Genomic DNA, 20,228 nt, shown 5'->3' on the forward strand with positions numbered 1-20,228 from the left:
ACATCCTACTGCCTTGTGCCCTCCTAGATGTCCCAAGACCCTCCCAAGACCTCACGCTCAGGAAAGCAACTGGTTCTCCAGAAGAAGTGAACTATCCCTCTGGGGAAGATGACATAGTCTGGCAGTAGACTGTGTTCAGAGGCAGCAAAGGCGCTGCAGGCTGGAGGTCTCCAGGAGCCCCTTCCCCCAGCCTGTGCATTAGGATGGCCTTGTCCCTGTGCTTCGCCTCGTTCCTCTGCTTCCCCTTCTGACTAGTTTGCCAGGTCCCTGGGGCCAGATGTCCTCTCACTTGGCCTCTTCATCTGGCTGGGGCTTCCCCAAGGACTGCTCCAGGGCCCACATCACCCCTCCCTCTGCGTCTTTGCTGAACTCAGCCCCAGTCTCCTCCTGGCTCTTGTAAGCGTTGGTCAAAATGGAGCTCATGGGGGCGCCTGGGTGGCTCAGTGGGTTAAGCCGCTGCCTTCAGCTCAGGTCATGATCTCAGGGTCCTGGGATCGAGTCCCACATCGGGCTCTCTGCTCAGCAGGAAGCCTGCTTTCTCCTCTCTCTCTCTCTGCCTACTTGTGATCTCTCTCTGTCAAATAAATAAATAAAATCTTTAAAAAAAAAAAAAAAATGGAGCTCATGGGTCACTGCTGCAGCCCCTGACCCCCAGCCCTGCCCCATGCCCATCTCTAGTAGATTCTGGCCTGCGAAGCCTGATAGACAGCTCCTCTATCAGACCTCTACAACATACCTTGACGGGTCACACCTCCAGGCTCTTGGCAACGTTGCTCCTTCATCCTCCAAGTTGTGAGATTTCTTTCTTTTTTTTTTTAATTTTTTAAAAAATTTTATTTGTTTATTTGATAGAGAGAGAGATCACAAGTAGGCAGAGAGGCAGGCAGAGACGGAGGGGGAAGCAGGCTTCCCAGCTGAGCAAAGAGCCCGATGCGGGGCTCGATCCCAGGACCCTGAGATCATGACCTGAGCCAAAGGCAGAGGCTTAATCCATTGAGTCACCCAGGCATCCCAAGTTGTGAGATTTCTAATTGGTTCTTTTTTTTTTTTTAAGATTTTATGTATTTATTTGAGAGAGAGAGAATGCACTCACACTTGAGCCGGGGGCGGGGCAGAGGGAGAGAGAGAAGCAGGTTTCTTGCTGAGCCTGGAGCTGGACATGGGACTCGATCCCAGGACACCCCCTCCTCCGAGCTGAAGGCAGACACTTGACCGACTGAGCTGCCCAGGCGCTCCTTTCATTGGTTCTGAGAAGGTCAGTGGCTGTGTCTTTTCTTCCTCACAGCCTTCCCAGAGTCACCTTCCCAGCCCTCGAGAGACCTTCCACACGTCCACCAGTAGACCCCCGCTGACCTTGCCCAACTCCCACAGCTCCTGGTCCGTAAATGTTTGGAGGAACTGTGGGCTGAAGGCTGGGGTTGAGGCAAAGCTGGTGCAGGCCTGTTTGAGGAGGGAGGCGGGTGTGGGGCCTGGGAGTTCCAGGCGGCTGCTCAGCCGGCCCTGCACTCCCATGACAACCTGCACGCAGGTCCTCTCCCAGGGAGGACTGTGAGGTCACCTTTGTGGTGAAGCCTCCAGTGGGGGCGAAGTGTGGGAACTCCCAGGCGGGTCCCAGATGCTTGACAAGCAGGGGTGGGGGCAGGACTTGGGGTTAAGGTGCCCTTAGCAGACCCTTCTGCTGGATGAAAAGGCAAACACCTCCCCACTCTCCCGCAGAGCCATTTGGTTAGCCCTTATGCCCCCGGTGATGGCCCCTGGCTCTCTCTGTTACCCACTGTCACCCACTGGGGAGATACAGTGAGTCACAACAAAGATGACACAAGCAGAGTGTGTCCTACGTATTAGATGTTGCCAGCAATCTGCTCTTGGTAGCTGGTTTCCCCCTCTCCCCCTCCCAGCACCTGGGTAGACAGGGTGGCAGGGGGAGGTGGCAGGGGAGGGGACTTGCTCTCCTGTCCCAGAGAAAGGGTGAGTAAGTGCACTTGGGCCATTGAGAGCCGCAGGCATACAGCAGGGCTTGGAGCTCAGGGGTTCTTGTCGGGGGAGGGGGCAATGGCCATCTTCCCATGCATGCGGGTGTGTGTACACATATTACACCCCAGGCTTTTTGGCCCTGATATTTGGGCAAGTCGGATGAGGCACAGTGAAATCAGAGCCTGACAGTCCTGACCACATCCGCTGTGTTCCCACCTCCCCAGAAACTCTTGGGGCCACACGCACTGCGAGGCCACAGCCCAGGCGGCACACTGGTCTCCACACTTCTGGGGAACCCAGGCTGCCCTCGATGCCAGGCCTTCCCTGCCTGGAGCCCATCTCCCCGCCCTCCTGGGGCCTTTCCAAGGTGCAGGGTCTGGGTGGGGCCTGGGCCTTGCAGGAACTTGAATCCCCAACATGGTGCTGTCCAGGTCTCCTGAGGTAACCTCCACCCCTCAGCCCCAGGCCTAGAAGCCTCGCTTACCGGTCCTTGGAGGCAATTTTGTTGAAATTTCAGGCCAAATTGGAGTAGAGAATCAGCGTAGGGGACGGGAATTTGGTGACTTCCTCACCTGGTGAGTGGAAGCTCAGAAGCCATCCGGCCCCTTTTCCCCCAGAACCAGCTCCACATCCTTAGCCCAAGGAAGATCCTACCAGACCCTCTGGAGAGTTCATGGCCCAGAATGCAGATGAGATGTGTGGAGATATCAGCCTCTGTGGCCTCGTACTTGGCACAGGCTTGGGCAGACATGTCTGCAGAATGAATGAATGAATGACATTTGACCAAGACACGAGCAGAGAGAGGAAGGCTCTGCCCTAGAAGCTTAGAAGACAGACCAGCTGGACAAACAGGGAAAGCTTTTTTGGAAAGACATATTTGAACCAGGCCAGAAGGATTAGGACAACCTCTCCAGGGAGACAAAAAAGACATTGCCAGTGGAAGAGTGGGCTGGGCAAGGCCTTGAGAACAACACGGTACGAGGTGTGCTAAGGGGTCCTGCATTGACCTAAGGACCCACCTGGCCAGGCCGTTGGGACCTTCCAGACACTAAGAGGAAGACCCCTCTGTCTGAGTCCTTTGGCAGACAAACCAGGCTCCGTTGGTTCTGCCTTTGACTTCCAATGAGACAGTTCCAGGGCCCTGTTCTCCCCATATGCCAAGTGGTATCTCTGCCCCAGGTCTGGCCTGGTCGAGGGTGAGGGGTTCCTGTCATGGTAAGATATAAAAGCATCCCTCTGGAATTCTGTGGGGAGAACATCGGGGTACAGGTGAGTCCTGTAGAGCCCTGAACCCACAGGATATGCAGTCCCATCTGGCGGTTGTGGGGCAGGGTGCGGTGCCCTTGATCAACAAGGGACTGAGGGAGTGGACACTGGTGCCTCCCAGGAGTGCTGGGAGTCCCTAGGTATCCCCCACAATAAGCCCCACTGTGAGAAAGTACTGGGTGCAGGAGAGCAGATGAGGAGAGTTGTGCTCAGGAGAATTCAGCAATCAGAATTTCTTATTTATTAAAAAGAAAAAGAAAAAATTCTTATTTATTTAAGTAAACTGTACCCCCAATGTGGGATTTGAACTCATGACCCTGAGTTGTATGCTCTACTGACTGAGCCAGCCAGGTACCCCAACAATCAGAATTTCTTCCAACTCTGGCTGGGGGGGGCTCTCATGCCTTGGGCCCCCAACAGCTCAGCCCTTATTTCCTCCTCCAGGCCCCCTTCCCCAACTGAAAGCCCCAGGAAAATGGGGGCCCAGCCTGGACCACCTTGTGTCCACAAGGCTACAGAGCCTAAGACCTGCGGAAGCTAACAGTCCAGGACTGGGTCCCTTTTCAGAGTGAGTAAAATTGCAGCAAGAAACACCAATGTTACCCAGAGAATGGGCCCCAGCAGGCCCTGCTTGACCCTGTCGAAGGGATGGGGCCCCCATAGCCTAGCCTGGGCCCAACCAGACCCCTGGCTGGGAAATGGGGTCTTTCTGAGGCTCTCTGTTGACCCAGAGTGCTGGGTTGTTGCCCAAGATCTCATCTTTGGGCCATCCCAAGTCGTAAGACCCTCTCAGGCTAAGGTACAGGTGTCCTTGGCTGGGAAGCATTGATTTGGGGGGTACTCAGAGAGGCAGCTGCAGAAAGGCTGGGGATACTTGAGATAGCCTAGTGTCAAGGAGGGAAGTGGAGATCAGTGGTCTGGGACATGGCTCCCAGGGGAATCCGATGAAGATTAGGTCTGGTAGCTATAGCCCAGTCCTTCCCACAAACCCAGCTCTGCCCTCAGAATGGGGGCCCTGAGATGGGGTGGGGGGCGGCTAGCAAAGAGGACTTGGAGTTTCCTCCTGGTTCCAACTACCCAACTCTCCAGGTACCTCCTCTCCTCTGGGCAGGAGTGGGGTGCACCGAGGAAAGAGTGGAGAACATGTATCCTGTGGTTAAGGATGGTGTGGGAAGACCACAGTGAAGGGCGGGTGGAAGAAGCTGGGATACCCAGGACTAGAGGACAGGAACGGGGGTACTTCAGGAGAGGACAAGGATAGGGGCATGCTGTGGGCCTCAGTTTCCCCTCAGCGATTGTGAGAGTGATCGAGGAGCCTGGCAATCCGTGGGGAGGGGGAGGGCAATTGCCCTCTGGGCCCCGGACCAAGGTCCTCAGGAGTCAGAACCTGTTGGGGCTAGGCTGACTAGGGGTGCGGCTTCAGTCCCAGAGACTTCCCGGTGAGCCCTGCAGCCATGACTGAGACAGAGGAGGCACACAGTAGGTGCTCCGGTGGGCTGTGGACACACGAACCATCCCTTTGGGTGATAAGGAGAAGGTCCCTGGGATGCCTGAGTGGCTTAGTCATTAAGTGTTTGATTTCAGATCAAGTCATGGTCCCAGGGTTCTGGGATCGAGCCCCGCATCAGGCTCCCTGTTCAGCGCCAAGCCTGCTTCTCCCTCTCCCACTCCCCCTGCTTGTGTTCCCTCTCTCGCTGTGTCTCTGTCAAATAAATAAATAAAATCTTAAAAAAAAAAAAAAAAGAAAAAAAGAATAAGGTCCCTGAAGTGAGTCTGGAGGTGGTGGTGACGGGCAGGCCAGAGGAAGGAGTGTAGAGTTCTGCTCTCTCCCTACACATGCCGGGCCCTCTCCCTTCCTCCATATACGGGGTCTCTTTATCCCTTCATCTTGGCTGCTGCTGTTCCTTCCAGCAGCAAACATGAGCTTTGCAGAGACTTGTCCTCAGATTAAAGCTTCAACCACGGTCTCAGGAGGGTGGGGGGCAGGGATGCTGGCCAGCGAGGCCCCAGGTGGAGAGGGTATGGGGCAGGGAACAAGGCCCCTCTTCCCACCCCCAAATCCCAGGTCATACCCTATGGATGAGCTCCAAGGGAAACATGAGGGGAGCCTGGCTGTGTGAGGATAGATCACAGCACCCCCAGTGATCCAGCCAGGTCCCATCCTCCCTCTTCTGGAGGCCCATAGCTTGTTTTTTGGCCCCCTAGGAACCAAAGGAATCCTTAAAAAATTTAAATCAGACTGTGCCATGCCTCATAACCTTCAGGCTGGTCCTACACTTTTCTCAATCTGAAACTGCACCTCAACATTCAAGGGGGCTCTAGTCTGGAATCCACAGACGAGGTGGCCCAGGCTCCAAGTTCCTCGAAGTCTCAGTATTCCCTTCCATTCAATGGGTACACAATGCTGTTCTGGCCACTGTGAGTCAGGGGCCTGATCCTCCCTAGGTCTCCACAGGTAGCACAGATGGAGCTCCCAGTTTCTTTAGCTTTGATTTTTTTTTATTTTTTTTTATTTTTTTATTTTTTTACTACCTAAGTGACTTTCTTAGGGAGAGCCAGGATTACAACGGACTTAAGGGTTGGCATGGGGCCCCTGATCTTGCCAAAGGTGGGCACAGCACTGACAAAGCATTGTTGTCCGCACCTGCCACTTGGCTCGGCCTGTCTTCTTTTTCTCCCGTTTGGCCACCTTGGGAGTCTGCCCTCTTGCTTTCCCAGCACGTGCCAGGGGAGCATGGCCTTTATCTCCAAGCATGCGGCTCCAAACTTCCGGTGGGGGTCAGAGCCTCCACTTCACCCTGACCCAGGGGAGTCTCAGCCTTGAGGGGCAGGCCTGCCGGGGACACCACCTGATGATCTGGAGCGATCAGCACCACCTGATCTCCAGCAAGGCTCCATGGGCCTTGATCTGGGACACAGGTTTCCTGTGGTCACCTGGAGGGTGCATAGCTCCCGGGTGTGGACAAAGAGCTGCAGGTCGGCGAGTGATGGAGCTACCGCGAAGATGGAGTGGAAAAGCAGTGGGGCCCCCAGTTTTCTAGGTGCAGGTCCAGAGGCCTGGTACGGCCCAGGTGTCCACTCTGTCCAGTTATGTTTGGAAATCAAACCCTCCGGGACAGGAAGGCACCCTATCCCCAGGTAGGGAGCACAGGTTCAGCTTTGCCGCCCTGCCAAGCCCACCTGGGAGCCACAAAGCTCGTCTCTGTGGATGGTGTGCTTAGCAAGCCAGTGGTCTGGGGAAGACCCAGCTCCCCACCACCTACATTGGCTCTGGTGCCCAGCCCTCCTCTGGTGCACTGAGGCTGTGCTCTGTGAAGGAAGATTATCTACAAGGAGTACTTCTTCTTGGCTGGTCCTAACGCCTCTGTGCCACAGACACCTTGCAGTGCAGAACAGGCAAGCACTGCTGGTCAAGGTCCTCCATTTCCTGGCTCACAGGGGATGGAGCCCTAGAGGGGGTGTTCTGGCCTGAGATCTCTGGTCTGAAGGTAGAGACAGTGACCTCATATTACAGCACTTCCTCAGGAAAAACCTCAAGCCAGGCTTAGGGAAGTGGGCCAGGATGGCGGGGTGCCCAACGTCTGCCCACCAGCCCCTCCCCCTTCGGGGGGGGGGCTGCCTTCATCTGGGCCCCACTTCCCTGCAGGGAGTGAGGGACCAGGGGAGGCCACACGGCGACTGTCACGGAAGGGACATTCCCCAGTCATTTGGAACTAAGTAAGTCCAGATCCCAGCTTGCAGGCCTGGCTGCAGGACCCTCTTTGGGCCCCCTCCCCCAGGACTGTGGCCACACAGACACATGGACAGGGTGTGTGCAGCAGATGTGAGCCTGAGAGGCGGCCAGAAACCCCATGGATCAGAGCCTGTCAACATCAGCTTTGTTGGGGGCCGCCCAGGTCTCCCCCAGCCCCAAGGCACAGCTCTGCCTAAGGGACCGTAGCTTCTCCCCAGGGTGGGGGTGGGGGGCTCACAGCTGCAGTTTCACTGACTTTTAAGTCAAGACAGAGTCTACCCTGAGTCCTTGCTGCTGCAGCCTGGGCCACGCTCTCCACAGCTCTTACATAGAGGAGGAAACAGCAAAGGGGCGCCATCTGTCCCATCTTCTGCACAGGGGAGTGTGAGCAGAGGGCCCAGGAGGAGGGTAGAAAGCAGATCTCAGTTTCTGATCAGAGGGCCCTGGCTTCGGCCCCCTTCTGTTCCAGGATGGGGGTGGTCAGACATTATCTGAGCAGAGACCTAAAGGAGGTCATGGAAGCATCTGTTGGAAGGGCACCCAGGCTAAGGGAACAATCACTGCCAGGCCCGGAGTCTGGAGAGGTGTGTGTGGAGGAGTGAGGAGGCTGTGATCCAGAACAGGGATAGGAGAGTCAGAGGTGGGGAAGGGGGCTGTGGGTCTGCCACTGCAAGGACATGGCCTTGACTCTTGACAGAGTAGGAGCCTTTGAGAGCTTTGGGCAAGAAAGGGACCTGACCTGGCTTCCATTTTAACAGGGTCTCTGTGGATCCTGGTTGACTAGATTGTAGGAAACTAGCACAGACACCAGGAACCCAATAAGGAGGCTTGGGGGCTTGTCAGGAACACACCCCATGGGGACGGTGGCTGCAGAGGCCACGGCTGTAGAGCTGGTGAGCAGAGAGAAGGTGGGAAGGGGTCATTTGACATTTTGCACATGTTAAGGTGAAGTTGCAAGTATTTGCTGATGGTTTGAATGTGGATGTGAGAGAGAGCGCAAGCTGGTTTTTTGGCTTCTTGACCTGAGCAGTTGGAAAGATGGAGCTGCCCCAACTGAGTTGGGCAAAGCCAAGGAGTGGTTGGAAACTGCACCCAAGTGGGCTCCAGATCCAAGGTCTTTTCTATGCAGACCTGTCTCTTAAGGCAGGCTCCATACCCTCATCCCCACCCAGCGGCTGGGGCAGCCCAAATATTACTGCGCCAAGGTTCAGCACCCGGAGTAAAGGCCTCTGCTATGAGGGCATAGGAAACACAGAATTCCTATCCCAATTCTTTGTGAGGAGGCCTCTCTAGAGCCAGATAAGGACTGAGCTCTAGGCCCAAGACTTGGGCTCTCTAGCAGGAGCTGGGCAGGCCCAAGTGGGTGAGGGATGGCTGTCTGGCTTCTGTCTAAACAGGATATGCTCAGGCTGGCCGATGGTCATGGGTCACTTGGCAGCCAGCCGAGCCTGGGCCCACCCAACCCCCACCTCCCTCACCACACACACACACACACACACACACACACACACACACACATACTGGATGAGGGGTGTGGGGTAACATGTGTGGATCCCAGAGGCTGTGTCCCCCCCTCTCTTGTTCACCCTGAACTCAGGGAAACCTGGGTCCCAGGCAGCATCTTGTGGGGGCTGACTGGGAGGGCAGGACCTGCAGCAGCCCAAGGAAACTCCTGACTCAGCCATTAGCATTGGCTTCCTGGGAGGTAGTGTCTTCCCAGAGGCCTGAAGGATCTAGAAGGAAATGGGAAAGGAATTCCAGGTACAGGGGAGCAGCATGTGCAAAGACCAGGAGAGGAGACCGTGCGGAGCTCCTGCCTGAGAGAAAGGGGAAGAGGTGGCCTCCAGAAGGGAGGCTTGGCCCTTGTGCAGAAGGGGATGGTGTTTGAGGGTAAAGGGAGAAGCCAAGGGCTTGGAGCTAGAGGAAACTCGGCTGACTCTGGGGCCGAAGTCTGGGAAGAACATTCCTGGTCGCGGGGACAGCAGCCGAAAAGGCCTGGAAGAGGCTTTGGGAAGCAGCAAGGGAGGTGGCTTGTTCCAGCTTTTGATGGGCTCTGAGCCAGCTCCTGGGGCTGGCAGGGCAGGAGGAGGCTGAGCTGAACCCCATTCTGAGCCTGGACTGTGGGGACTTCTCATTGCCCCACTCCCGGTGCTGCCGGAGCAACGCCCTACACCCCCTCCCAGGGCCCCCTTTGTAATGCTCCCCCCCATTCTCTGGGATCCAGTTCCGGGAGGCGGGTGAGGGCTGCGCCTGGGGCAGGGGAGATGAGAAAACCAGAAAGTGGGGAAACCTGAGCCAGCAACGCTGGGGCGGGCGGGCCAGGGCTTGCTGAGCCTGCTAGGCCCGGGAAACAGGTTCCCCCTGGAGACTTGGGCCAGAGGAAGGGGGGGTTGGTTTAGTTACCACCTTCATCCTGGGAGCATGGCGGGTCTCTGAGGCCCACGCCTCAAAGTCTCGCCTTCTAGATGCTGAGGATGGAAGGGCAGAGTCCCTCTTGAGCTTACTCAGCTTAGCAGTCTTCTCTCCCCCCACTCCAAGGAGGCTGGACAGAGGTGGATAGGATAGACAGACAGAGGATGGACAGACCACAGGAGCCCAGGGCTGTACCTCAGTCCCCCACAGTGCAGCCTGGAAAAACCAGAAGGAAAAGAAACAGGCGTGTGTGCGGGCAGAGACAAAGGCTGGGCCAGACTGAAAGGCTGGGAGTGTTTTGGAGAAGAACTCCAAGGTGATCCTGGGGGGCCTGGCCCGCATTCAGCACCATCACCTGGGGGTGAGGCCCGGGACAAAGGGGGCTAATTCCTTCCCGGTTGTAACCCTTGTTGTTGGGCTTTGTAGCATCTCAGAAACTCTGGGAAGCTGAGTCATGAACCCAAGACTCTACCTTCAGGATGTCACCCGAGGGCTTATCTTACAGGTACTCAGAGCCCATCTTAAAAGGGAGAGGGAACTACTCCGGGAAGGGGAACCTAGAAGCTGGGTCAGAGGAGAAACCAGATCTGGCCTAACCTTCTTTGTGTCCACCCTCACCGTGTGTATCCAGACTGGAACCAGGATGGGCCATGGGAGAGCTGGCAAAGAAGGAGGCCCAGGATCTAAGTGTCCTGCAGTAGAGGGAGGGCGGCCCAGCAGGGCCAGGAGGCCAGCCTGGCCTGGCCATCTCACTTCAGGTGATCCCACAGGGCATCCCATGGCTCTCAAGTGGAGATAACAGCTGAGTGGCTTTTGGAGAGGAAGACATAGGACTCTGCATGGCAGGGAAAGGGGCTGGTGGAGGTGGCCCATCCAGAGATGTCAGGTGGTGGGACTAGGAGTTGGCTCCTGGCCTGCTGGTTCTTGGCTTGTGTTCCCTGTTGGATCTAGTGCCATGGGGATTTGCTCTCTTATTCATTCAATAAAGATTTATTGAACTCTGTAAGTGCTGTACCAGGCTCCAGCACTCACGGCCAGCCCTGAGTGCCTGTCTGGGTTGTAGGCCCTTGGCTCCACGTGGGCCCCCTGGCCTGGCCCTTCCCTCCTGGAGCCTTCCCACAACTCATGAAAAGGCCACCTTTTCTTACCACCACAGTCCAGTGCCTGCAAGCCTCACCCCACTTCTCTCAGTCGCCCCTTCCTCATCTGCACAGTGGGGACAGCAGGACCTGCTTCTCCAAGGAACCATTAAGTGCCTGGGAACCCATAATCACAAACTCTGGTGGCAGACAGGGTCTCCCAGCCTGGCCTCCAGGGCTGGCTTCGGCACGCCCTTTGACCCCCTACACTGAAGGCAGATTGTGGAAGGGTCAACTATATTTCTCCCAAGAATGCATATTCTATATGCATAATAACATGAATAGTGACACAAAATGGCCAGCCCAGCATGGACACTGGACCTGGGGGGGGGGTGCCCTAGGAGTTCTCTGTTGCAATAACTCTGCTTTTATTTCTATTACTCAGTCTGCTCATGTTGTTTAGGAGCGAACTGGCATTCCATTGTGTGAAGTGGGCTTGCTGAAGGTCTCTCCCCTCTCCCTGCCTCCCCTTCTTCAGAAGGCCTCCATGCACTAGCAGCAGGTCTGTTCTCTGCGTCTGAGCGGAGCTCCATGGACGCATCCATCATATCTCTTTTCTTCCCAATCCAGCACCCTGGAGTCTTTGGTAAGTCCTAATAGTTCTGCTTCAGTGACCACGATGGTGATCACGCTGGGTGGTGAGGGGTGGCCAGGCTTTAAGACCAGGGAGACTGGGGGTGAAGGGGAGGGGGGAGAGGGATGATACTGGAAACCTTGGTGATGGCGGCGTAGGCTGCATTGGTGATGGCTGCACAGCAGTACTGGCCTCAGCATTGACCCTGATACCTAGAGGAGGAGGGATGAGGAGGGACGATTATCACAGTATTTTAAATGAGACCTAATAGAGCAGAGGGGTGCAGGCATGGTCCCGAGAGCCACCATAAGTCCAGGCTGGTTTCCTTGCTTCAGGTGGTCTCTGCTTGGAGTCTGTGGGCCAGCACTCAAAATCCCAGGCAGGAGACCCTCGTCTGGGTTCTTAACCTTCTGACAGTCAACCTGTCAGTAGGTCAGACGGAGGGATGGCTTCTCCAGGGGACTTGTTAACCAGGGAGAGAAGGAGAGGGGGAAAAAGGAGGAGAGGGAGAGAAAGAAGAGAAGGAAAAATAGGGGGAGCGGAGAGAGGGTGAAGTGGAGGGGAAGGCAGAGAAAGAGGAAAGAAGGGAGGAGAAGGGAAAGGACAGGAGAGAGGAGAAAGGGAGAAAAAAAGATAGGAGAGAGGAGGAAGGGAGGGAATAGACAAGGGAGGAGAGAGAGGTGGAAGGAGAGGACAAAGAAGGCCCATGCCCCTTGGGACCTCAGCAAAGGGCCTGGGGCAGGGCTGAGACAGTGGTCCCGGTTGGTGAGGCCATGGCCTTGGGGTGTCAGGTCCCTTCTGGGATCAGGGGAGGCGTTTGGCTCAGTTGCTGGGCTCTGGGCTCTGGAGTCATCATGAGGCCATTTGAAAGCAAATGTCCCTTTTAGGAGAGGAGGCCCAGCCTATCTGGCCTCTCTGGGGATATGGAACTATAAGGAGTGGATCCGTGGGGCTGCCGGTTTAAAATAGGACTGGAGGCTGGGGAATCACGGGTAGCCCTGGAGTGATTGGACAGAGCAGTCAGGCTGGGCTGCTGCGACCTGGCCTGGGCTGGAGGCAGCGAGCAGGTCCAGCGGTGCCAGCCGTCCCAGAGGCTGCACCGCCACCTGCTGAGCGGCTGGGGCAGTCCTGGGTCCTACGCTGCGGGACTCACGCGCGGGGCCCGGCGCGGCCCGCAGCAAGTGGGAAGGAGTGACACGGCAGGGGGTGCGCAGGTGAGCGCAGGCTCGTTGCTCCCCGGCGCGCCCGCCCTTCCCGCCAGGGAGTTGAGTGCTGGGGTAAACACCAGGCGCGGTGTGCGCGGTGTACACCCCGCGCGGTGTATCCACGGAGAGACAAAGCCAGGGCGGGGCGGGGGCGCCGCCCGCGAAGCCGGGGCGGGGGCGCGGGGTGCAGATTAGTCTCCCCCGGCTCGTGTTGCCCCACCGCCCCGAGAGCCCAGAGCCCAGCCCGCGGACAGGTGGAGCGGGGGCGGGGCGGCGGCCGGGCGGGTCCCGCCCCGGGGGTGGGGCCGGGCGGGGCGGCCGGGGCGGGGCCGCGCTATGCAAATGTCGCCCACGGGCGGCCAATTGCCGGCGCTCCCCGCGCGGCTCCGAGCGCCCCGTCCCGCCGGCGGCGGCGAGACCAGAGCGAGCGAGCGAGCGAACGGCCGCGGTCCGGCGAGCCCCGAGCGCAGCGCAGGGCCAGGGCGCGCGGTGAGGAGCGGCGCAGCCCAGCGCGGCCGCCCGGCCTCAGTCCAGCGCGGCCGCCTGGCCCCAGTCCAACAAGCAGGCGAGCACCACCCGGCCGAGCCAAGCGCAGCGCCCCGAAGCCGAGCGCGCGCCGTCGCCCGCGCCCCGCGCCGGGGAATGCGCCCTCGGCGCGCCGGCCAGGGGGCGCCCGCAGCCCACCCGGGGGGAGGCGGCCCCGAGCGCCCCTGAGCCTTCCCATGGCCCGGGCTAGGGCCCGGGGCCTCGGCTGCTGACGCGCCCAAAGCCCGCGGACCCCGTTAAACCCGGGCCGCGGCGTCGACCCCGGCTCAGGCACAGCGGCGAGAGGGCGCGGGCAGGGCCATGGCCCCGGGGGGCCGCTAGCGCCGGCCGGCCCAACCGGGAGCCGCTCTGCCGCCGCCGCCGCCGCCGCCCCCGCCGCCCGGGAGCCCAGGCCCCGCCGCCGCGGAGGAGGTGAGTGCGGCGGGAACCGGGAGGGAGCGGGCAGGCGGCCGGGCCACCCCGCGATCCCTCTGGGACCCGCGGCACTGCAACTCTGCAGAAGTGTCCGGGGCGCGGGGCTCGGAGAGGCTGGGGGCTTCCCGGGGATGCAGGGGCTGTAGGACTTGAGTGGGCGCTGTACCTGTCCAGGCTGCCCGGAACCTTATCGGTGCGACGTGGGGATGTGTGGATGAGATGTCCTGCGGGGTCACCAGTGTGCAGAGCAACTTTTTCTCGTCAGATTCTGAGTGGGTGGGTGCTTGCACGCACCCCCACCCCCGCGTTCCTGGAGCGGGAGTCCGGACGCCCCTTCTGGCTCAGCTCTCTCCCACTAATGACTCGGGCAGAGCTCTTCCTCTGAGGTGCGTCTGCCCTGCCTCAGTGTCCCAGAATGGTCTGCTCTAAGGGAAGCGCTATACCCGCTGCCCCCACGTGGAAGGTCCCCCAGATCAGCAAGGCAGGAGGGCCTTCAGCCCTTAGGCTTTTCTCCCAACTCTGTGCTAGCCCCATGACCCCCAGCTGCCAACTGGCTTTGCTTTTCTAACAGGGAGTCTTGCTCAGCTTAGGGGCCTGGCTGTATGTGGGGTGTAGGTAAGCTGTGAGAGCCTGCAGTTAAGTCCCCCATTTGGGCAGGCTGGGGCCCCAGTGATAAAATGGGCACCTGGTGGGCTCACCTAGAACAGGTGGGACCAGAGGGTGTCAGGGTGGCCCGGGAATGAGGCAGGCCTGGCAGGATGGGTCAGCTGGCGCTAAGGCTGAGGCCTTGGCTGCTTCAGTAACTTATAATTGTTGAGATAACTGTGTGGAGAACACCATTCCATGAGCCCCCCGGGAGGGGGGCCACCTGAAGGCACTGGTGTGTCCACCCTGGAGCTGGGCCAGGTTGGGGGTTCCTGTCCTCCTGAATTCACCCAGATTGTCTCCCAGAAGCCTCTGTCCTAGTTGCAGAGATAGGGGTCCAGGGGTTGGGAGGTTTATCCCTGTCCAGGGGATTGGATGGAGCTGGGGTCTTTTCCGAGGCTGTGCGGGAAGTGTGCCTGGACTTATGGGGTAAGGTGTGCTGCAAGGCTAGGTCACTGGGCAAGCTCACCCCTGCTTCTGACCCCCAGATTTGAAGGAGCCAGGCCCGGAAGTGCGGGGGTGTGAGGAGAGAAGGCCAACAGCCTAGCCTCAGTGGCCCCCATGCTCTGGTAGACATACCTTGATGGGGAAGATGAAGCTGAGCCCAGGTGACCTTGACTGGGAAACCCTGGATCATGAAAGGGGGGTTTCAATCCCAGCTATGGGGGGGGTGGCTCTGCTTCCCAGTCCATGGGGTGCTGGGGGAGGGGGAAAGCCAAGGAACCAGAAAGGATCTCTGGCCTGTGGGGGTGGGTACCGTAGGGCTGGGGTGCTGTTAATAATTTCATCTCCATGTTCCCCCGCAGCCCCTGCTCCTGCCTCCCTTCCATCCAGGCAGTTCTTAGCTCAGAGGAGCTAACCTCCCTTCTCTGAGGCAGGCTGTTCACCCCCCCCAACCCCCACCCCACAAGCCTGGGAGGTCTGGATCAGGCCGGACAATTCGACCGCCTAGCCCCCTGCCCTACCCCCAGGTGCCTCTAGACCCCCTTGTCTGGCCGCCCCTTCTCTGCACCCCTTGCCAGCCCCAGCTCCTCGGTTCTTTGTTCGAACGTCTCTCCTCCGTCCCTCCCTCTCTCCTCCCTCTCTCCTCCTCCCTCCCGCCTGCCTCCCTCCCTTGCTCCCTCCCGCCAGGCTTCTTTCCTTCTTTCTCTGCTCTCCTCCTGGTGGGCTCCCAGGTGGCGGTGGCTGTTCCTTCTCTGTCCACCCACCTGGCTTGCCTTACTGGGGGCTTCTCTGGGGCTGGGGCTAAGTGGAATGCATCTAGGAGCTGGCAGAGTGGAAGCGACTGTGAAAATGTCCTCCCCTTCCTTCTCTCTGTCCCTCTATTTCTCTTCTCCCCTCTCTCTCTTCTCTTTTCCATTCCCCCATGCTTTCCAAAGAGGGGTCCTGGACTTGGCCCCAGCAGACTTGAACATCCCCCATTCAGTCCTTTAAAGGGCCAGAGCATCTTGGGAGGTCCCTGTAGGGGCCCAATGGGGCAAAGCCCTCCACCTTCCTGGCTACCTTGGAGAACTCTAAAGCTGTCCTTGGTGACCCTGACCTTGTTACCATGAAAATGGATGCAGGGGAAATGAGGTCAAGGGGGGGTTGAGTCATCCTGAGCCCCCTGATACATAGGATCAAAGGTCTCTGAGGGACCCAGACTGCAGCTTGCCTCCCCCCAAGCCAGGGCAGTGTTCCCCAGCTTCCTTGAGCCCCACCCCACTAGCAGGTCAAGTTCTTGAGCAAACACATGCTTGTGAGGACGTGTGTGGGCATGCAAGTGTGGACGTGTGTATATCCACAACTGTGCGTGAGGCCTCACGGGTACACTCGAGGGTGATGGTGGCCTCGCAGCCCTCCCTCCTAACTGCCCCTCTCACCAGAGCCTGCGATTCACCCAGCACCAGCTTGGTGCCCCAGCAGCCTGGGGGAGAGGCTGGCTCTGGTTCTCTCCTTCTTCCCCGCTAGCCTCCGCAGGAGGGAGCATCTGTGATGGGGGATGTTGAAGGAATGGTGAGAGGGTGTTCCCACAGAGGGCACCACCTGGGGAATGGGCCAGGAGACCTGAAGCCTCACTTCCTGTCTGAAGAGCCACCAGTGTGGTTTGCCCTGGCTGGAGAGGCTAGGGCTGGGGGGAGGGGACCTGGGTCCAGGGAGGTCCTCAGTGTCTGCTGAGTGGGGCCTGACAGATGTGGAGCCGGGCCTTGCCTCAGCCTCTGTCAGCCAGTGCTGAGGATTAGCAGCCCCTCCTGCCTCTCACCCCCACTCCAGGGTCCTAGAAATGGGCCTAGGGTCCTACCCTAGGAAATGGAAGTAGACAAGGCAGATCTGGAGGAGGGGGCTCACGTTGTCATTCTCTGTGCCCCCACCCCCAATGTATCCTGGTGGGGGGGTTGAGAATTGGCGCTGTTTTTTGCCGGGAGGGAGCAATATGTTCCGACAACTGGTGCTGGGCTGCGTTTACCCAACAGCCAGCCTGCCTGGGGAGACAATATTTGAAAAACATCGTATCAAAACTTGGACCTGCTGGGGGTTCTGCTGGGGACACTGAGGCTGCCCCAGGCCTGCTGGCTCTCCTCGCTCCCCTCTCTTTGCCCTCCAGAGGCAGAGCTAGAACTTTACCTGGCAGGAAGTCCTTCCGTACATCTGACCTGGATCCCTCCTGCTGTGATTTCAGTAAAAGTAGACCCTGCTATTTGCCTCTCCTTTTCTGGCTGCCGTCTCTTCCATTTTAGGCTGTCTGTGTGTGTCTCACTTCACCTCCACTGTCTCCCATGCCCCCTGCCCCAATAATCAGGGCCCGATTTCCTTATATTGGGTGGAGAGGTTTGTTGGGAGCAGGCAGGACGGCAACCATCTCTTCCCCCATTTCTGGAGGTGGGCGAGGGAAGGAGCAGCCCATTTGGTTGGGGGTGGGCACAACAGAGAGAGCCTGCTGGGGACGGGAAGAAGCTGTAAGCTGGCCTGTTTGAGCAGGACCCTGCAAATGGAATTCGGGGTGCTGGAGGGCAGGGTAGTGTTTGAATATCCAGTGGCCCCTATTAGCTCTGGTGACCCCAGGCTGCACCCAGTTGCGCGGTCTTTGGGCCTATTGGCCACACCTTCCCAGGTTAAGGCAGGGACCAGAAAGTGTATAAGGTTTGCACACTGGGGCATTCATGGGCCCGGGCCGAGGGTGTGGGAAAGGAGAGTTGGTAGGGCCAGACTCCCCCATCTGCCTTTCATATTCAGATATTGATTCCTCCTTCCCAGGTGTCCAGACAGCCCAGCCAGCTTCTTGGGCCCTAGGCCCCTCCCACAATGCCTGTCGCTTGTCTCCTCCTCTGGGCTTCCCTACTGACTGGGGCCTGGCCAGCCACCCCCACCCAGGACCACCTCCCGGCCACGCCCCGCGTCCGGCTCTCATTCAAAGGTAAGAGACTGCCTCGCTGGTCCCCAGCATCATCTTCTGTCCACAGGACTCAGCCCGCTGCAGAGGCCACCGGAAGAGGCAGTGCAGAAAGAGATACTTCATGCAGCCACGTGGGTTGCCCTGGGTATGTGGGTGGGGAGGAGAGGGATGGCGGTAACTTGCCAGGAAAGGCTAGAGAATGGGCCACGTGGACGTTTCCGCAAAGTTTTCCGAGTCTGGGCCCCTTCTTGAGGCAGACTCTGGGGTGTCAGGCTGGGTGGCCTTGGGTCCGCAAAGTGCCTCCCTCAGTGTGAGAGATAACTGGGGAGAGATGCCTCTTCTTCCCGACTCGTGTTTGGGGAAGCCCATCCTCGCCGCTGCTCTGTTTCTGGTCCTGCCCTGGGTGGTTCCTGAGGTGGAGGGTCAGGCGGTCAGGCAGAAACTGAAGCCGCAAGAAGCTGGAGCAGCAGACCTTGCTCTGCTATGGGGTGGGTCTCCAGGTGGGAGGGGGTCCCAGGAAGCCGGGAGGGTGCTGTGGGCTTCGAGGGGAGCGCGGGCCAGTTGGCGAGTTCAGGGAGAGCACATGCTATGTGACGGTTCTGAGCTCCCCAACGAGCACTTTGCTTTGGGAGTCCCCTGAAGGCTCTAATGAGCAGTTCGGTTCTGGAGAGTGAGAGGTCCCCCGGCTCGATCACCTTTGTACCTCACCCACTGCTGGGTGAATACACATGGCACACACTCAGGTGTCCAGATGGCTCAGTCACTAGCTCTTCCTCGAAGGTGTGTATGATCGGAAGATTGTCCCCCCGCCCCGCCTGCGGAAAGGGGATGCTGGGACCTGGGGGGCCTGGGGTCACTGCAGAGTTCTCCTCTGGCCCAAGGTGACTTTGTCCAGCCGCCTGCCCTGGGCGGGGCCGACTCAGCCCTGGCTGGCCAGATTTCCGGGCACACATATTGGGGTGAAAGGCTGGGCTGACTTTTCCTTCCTCAGGTTTGGCTGAGGTCCAGTCTCCACCTCACCATGTTCCCATGTCCCCTTGTCCCCATGTCCCCAGCAGAGCTCCTCTCCTGTCCTCATCCCACCCTGTGAGTTGATGGGGGGAGTGGGGAGTGAATTTCAGACGATGTGCCTGGAAGGAGTCCAGTGTGGGGCCTGAGGAGTGGGCGGAAGTGTGATGGTTTTGGTTGTAAGAGCGCCCCTCACCCCCGGGCCTGAGAAGGGGAGAAGTTTATTCTGCTGATCACTCCACCCTTCCCCAGTGGAATTCCTCCTAGCAGATGAATAAATCTTGAAGGGGCCTGGCTCTGCTCCCACTCCCTTCCCAGCCCAGGGTGCCAGCATGGGGAGCAGAGCGTCCCCTCCCCCAACAGGGGAAGGGACTGGGGCCTTGTCTCCGCACCCCTGGGACCCTAGAATCCAGACGTCCACTCTGGGTGCTATTTTTGCCATTACCCTGGAGACCCATGAGGGGAAGCAGGCAGGATAAGACACAGGGCGGTCCTTAGTCCTCAGTATGTGCCTCTTAAACCTTCTCATAACTTCAGAGACAAAGTGCTAAGGACTTCATTCCTGTTTTCCGGAGAGAGAAACCGAGGCTCAGGCAAGAGCAGGGCCAAGGTCAGGCAGGAGGCAGAGGCGAGGCCAGAAATAGAACCCCGGTGTCCTGGCCTTGCTGACGCCCACATCAGTTGGGTCGATCCCTTCTCATTTAGCTCTGAGGCTGACACCCGCAGTGACTAAAAGCCCAGCTTGTTGGCAGCTATCCTGTGGTGCTGACGGCCATGGCAGCTCAGGGTGGGACCATGGGATGCCTGGGGCCACCCCACCCTGGGCCTCCATGCCCTTCTCTGCTCCGAATGACCTTTCCAGTTCCCTGCTGATCCTGCGGCCTAGTTGTGTGCTTGGATGTCACTTAATTTAGCAGATGCTTGAGTCCCTACTCTGCGCCAGGCCCCATGCCAAATACCAGGGAGTCTGCAGTGACCAAGATGGGGTTCTCCCCGTCAGACTGGCTGAAAAGCTAATGGACACCTGGTGGGTTGGTACCACCTGGGGGCTCAGCACTGACGCTGCACCAGGTCCAGTCATCCCCCCATGCTGGGTGGTCTCAGACTCGTCCTGTATACAGAGTAAGGCTCACAGAGGAGAAGGTCTTCACCAAGCATTTGTGGAGTGAGAATGGATACCATCTATACATGATTTCACCGCCAGACCAAGGACTGGGAAAGGGCTGGGGGCTTCTTCTCCCAGGTTCACGTGAGGGGCACAGAAAAGGTTGTTCTTAGAAGCTCTGGTAATTCTCTTGCTCTTTGCCTCAGCTTCTCCATCTGTGCCTTGCCTGAATATAGCAGTTGGCATGCCAAGCCCCCGGGACAGCCTAGGCCCCTCTTCTCCCCTCCCCTCCCCTGAGCCTGCTGGTCAGGAGGTGCCTGTTCCGGCCTGGCTGGGCCAGACCTTGCAAGCTGGAGGTGCTGGTACAGGGGGCCACACTGTCCAGAGCACCTAAAGGAAGAAAGGCAGGAACTGGTCCAGGCTTGGACTTGCTGCCTGTGCACCTGCCTGGGCACCCCAGCCAGGCCTAGAGCCAAAAAGGTGGAAGGGAGCAGGGCCCCAGAGTTTCGCTATAGCCCAGGTCAGAGCAGGGGGAAGGCAGGGTGGAGGGGGCTCCTATGGCCCATCCTCTCAGCTTCCAGAAGCAGCACAGCCAAAGTCAGGCAGAAGTGCAGGGTCACGTGGAGAGGATTTCCAGGAAACGTGAGGTGTTCTCTGAGAGCTCATGCTTGGGACCAGAGAGCCTAGGCAGTAGGACCCTCTCCACCCATCCTGGCCTGGAATTCCCTTAACCCCAGAGTTCCTGGCCAAACCTGGGAGAAAAAGCTCCCCCACCACCACCGTCCTGAGATGACCCAAGCCAAGGGGCACCACCTCCCTCGGCAGCAGGGAGGT

The 20,228-nt window shown here is 58.6% G+C and overlaps 1 protein-coding gene and 1 pseudogene across 3 annotated transcripts in view; one reads left to right on the plus strand and one right to left on the minus strand.

The window, feature by feature from the left end:
- Positions 1–285: 285 nt before the first annotated feature.
- LOC132012508 (ubiquitin-like FUBI-ribosomal protein eS30 fusion protein) lies at positions 286–6,664 on the minus strand (annotated as a pseudogene).
- A 6,081-nt stretch (positions 6,665–12,745) lies between these two features.
- SEMA3F (semaphorin 3F) overlaps positions 12,746–20,228 on the plus strand; it is a 29,168-nt gene continuing 21,685 nt past the window's right edge. For 2 of the 3 annotated variants that reach the window (XM_059389773.1, XM_059389775.1), the window contains exons 1-2: positions 12,746–13,260; positions 17,143–17,302. In XM_059389773.1, coding sequence (XP_059245756.1) covers positions 17,191–17,302 — 112 coding nt within the window. In that variant the 5' untranslated portion in view covers positions 12,746–13,260; positions 17,143–17,190. Of the gene's footprint in view, positions 13,261–13,554; positions 13,650–17,142; positions 17,303–20,228 lie in introns of those variants that run through there. The other variant, XM_059389774.1, reaches the window with a different exon arrangement.

Source organism: Mustela nigripes, chromosome 2, assembly GCF_022355385.1.
Source record: "Mustela nigripes isolate SB6536 chromosome 2, MUSNIG.SB6536, whole genome shotgun sequence".
NCBI lineage: Eukaryota > Metazoa > Chordata > Mammalia > Carnivora > Mustelidae > Mustela > Mustela nigripes.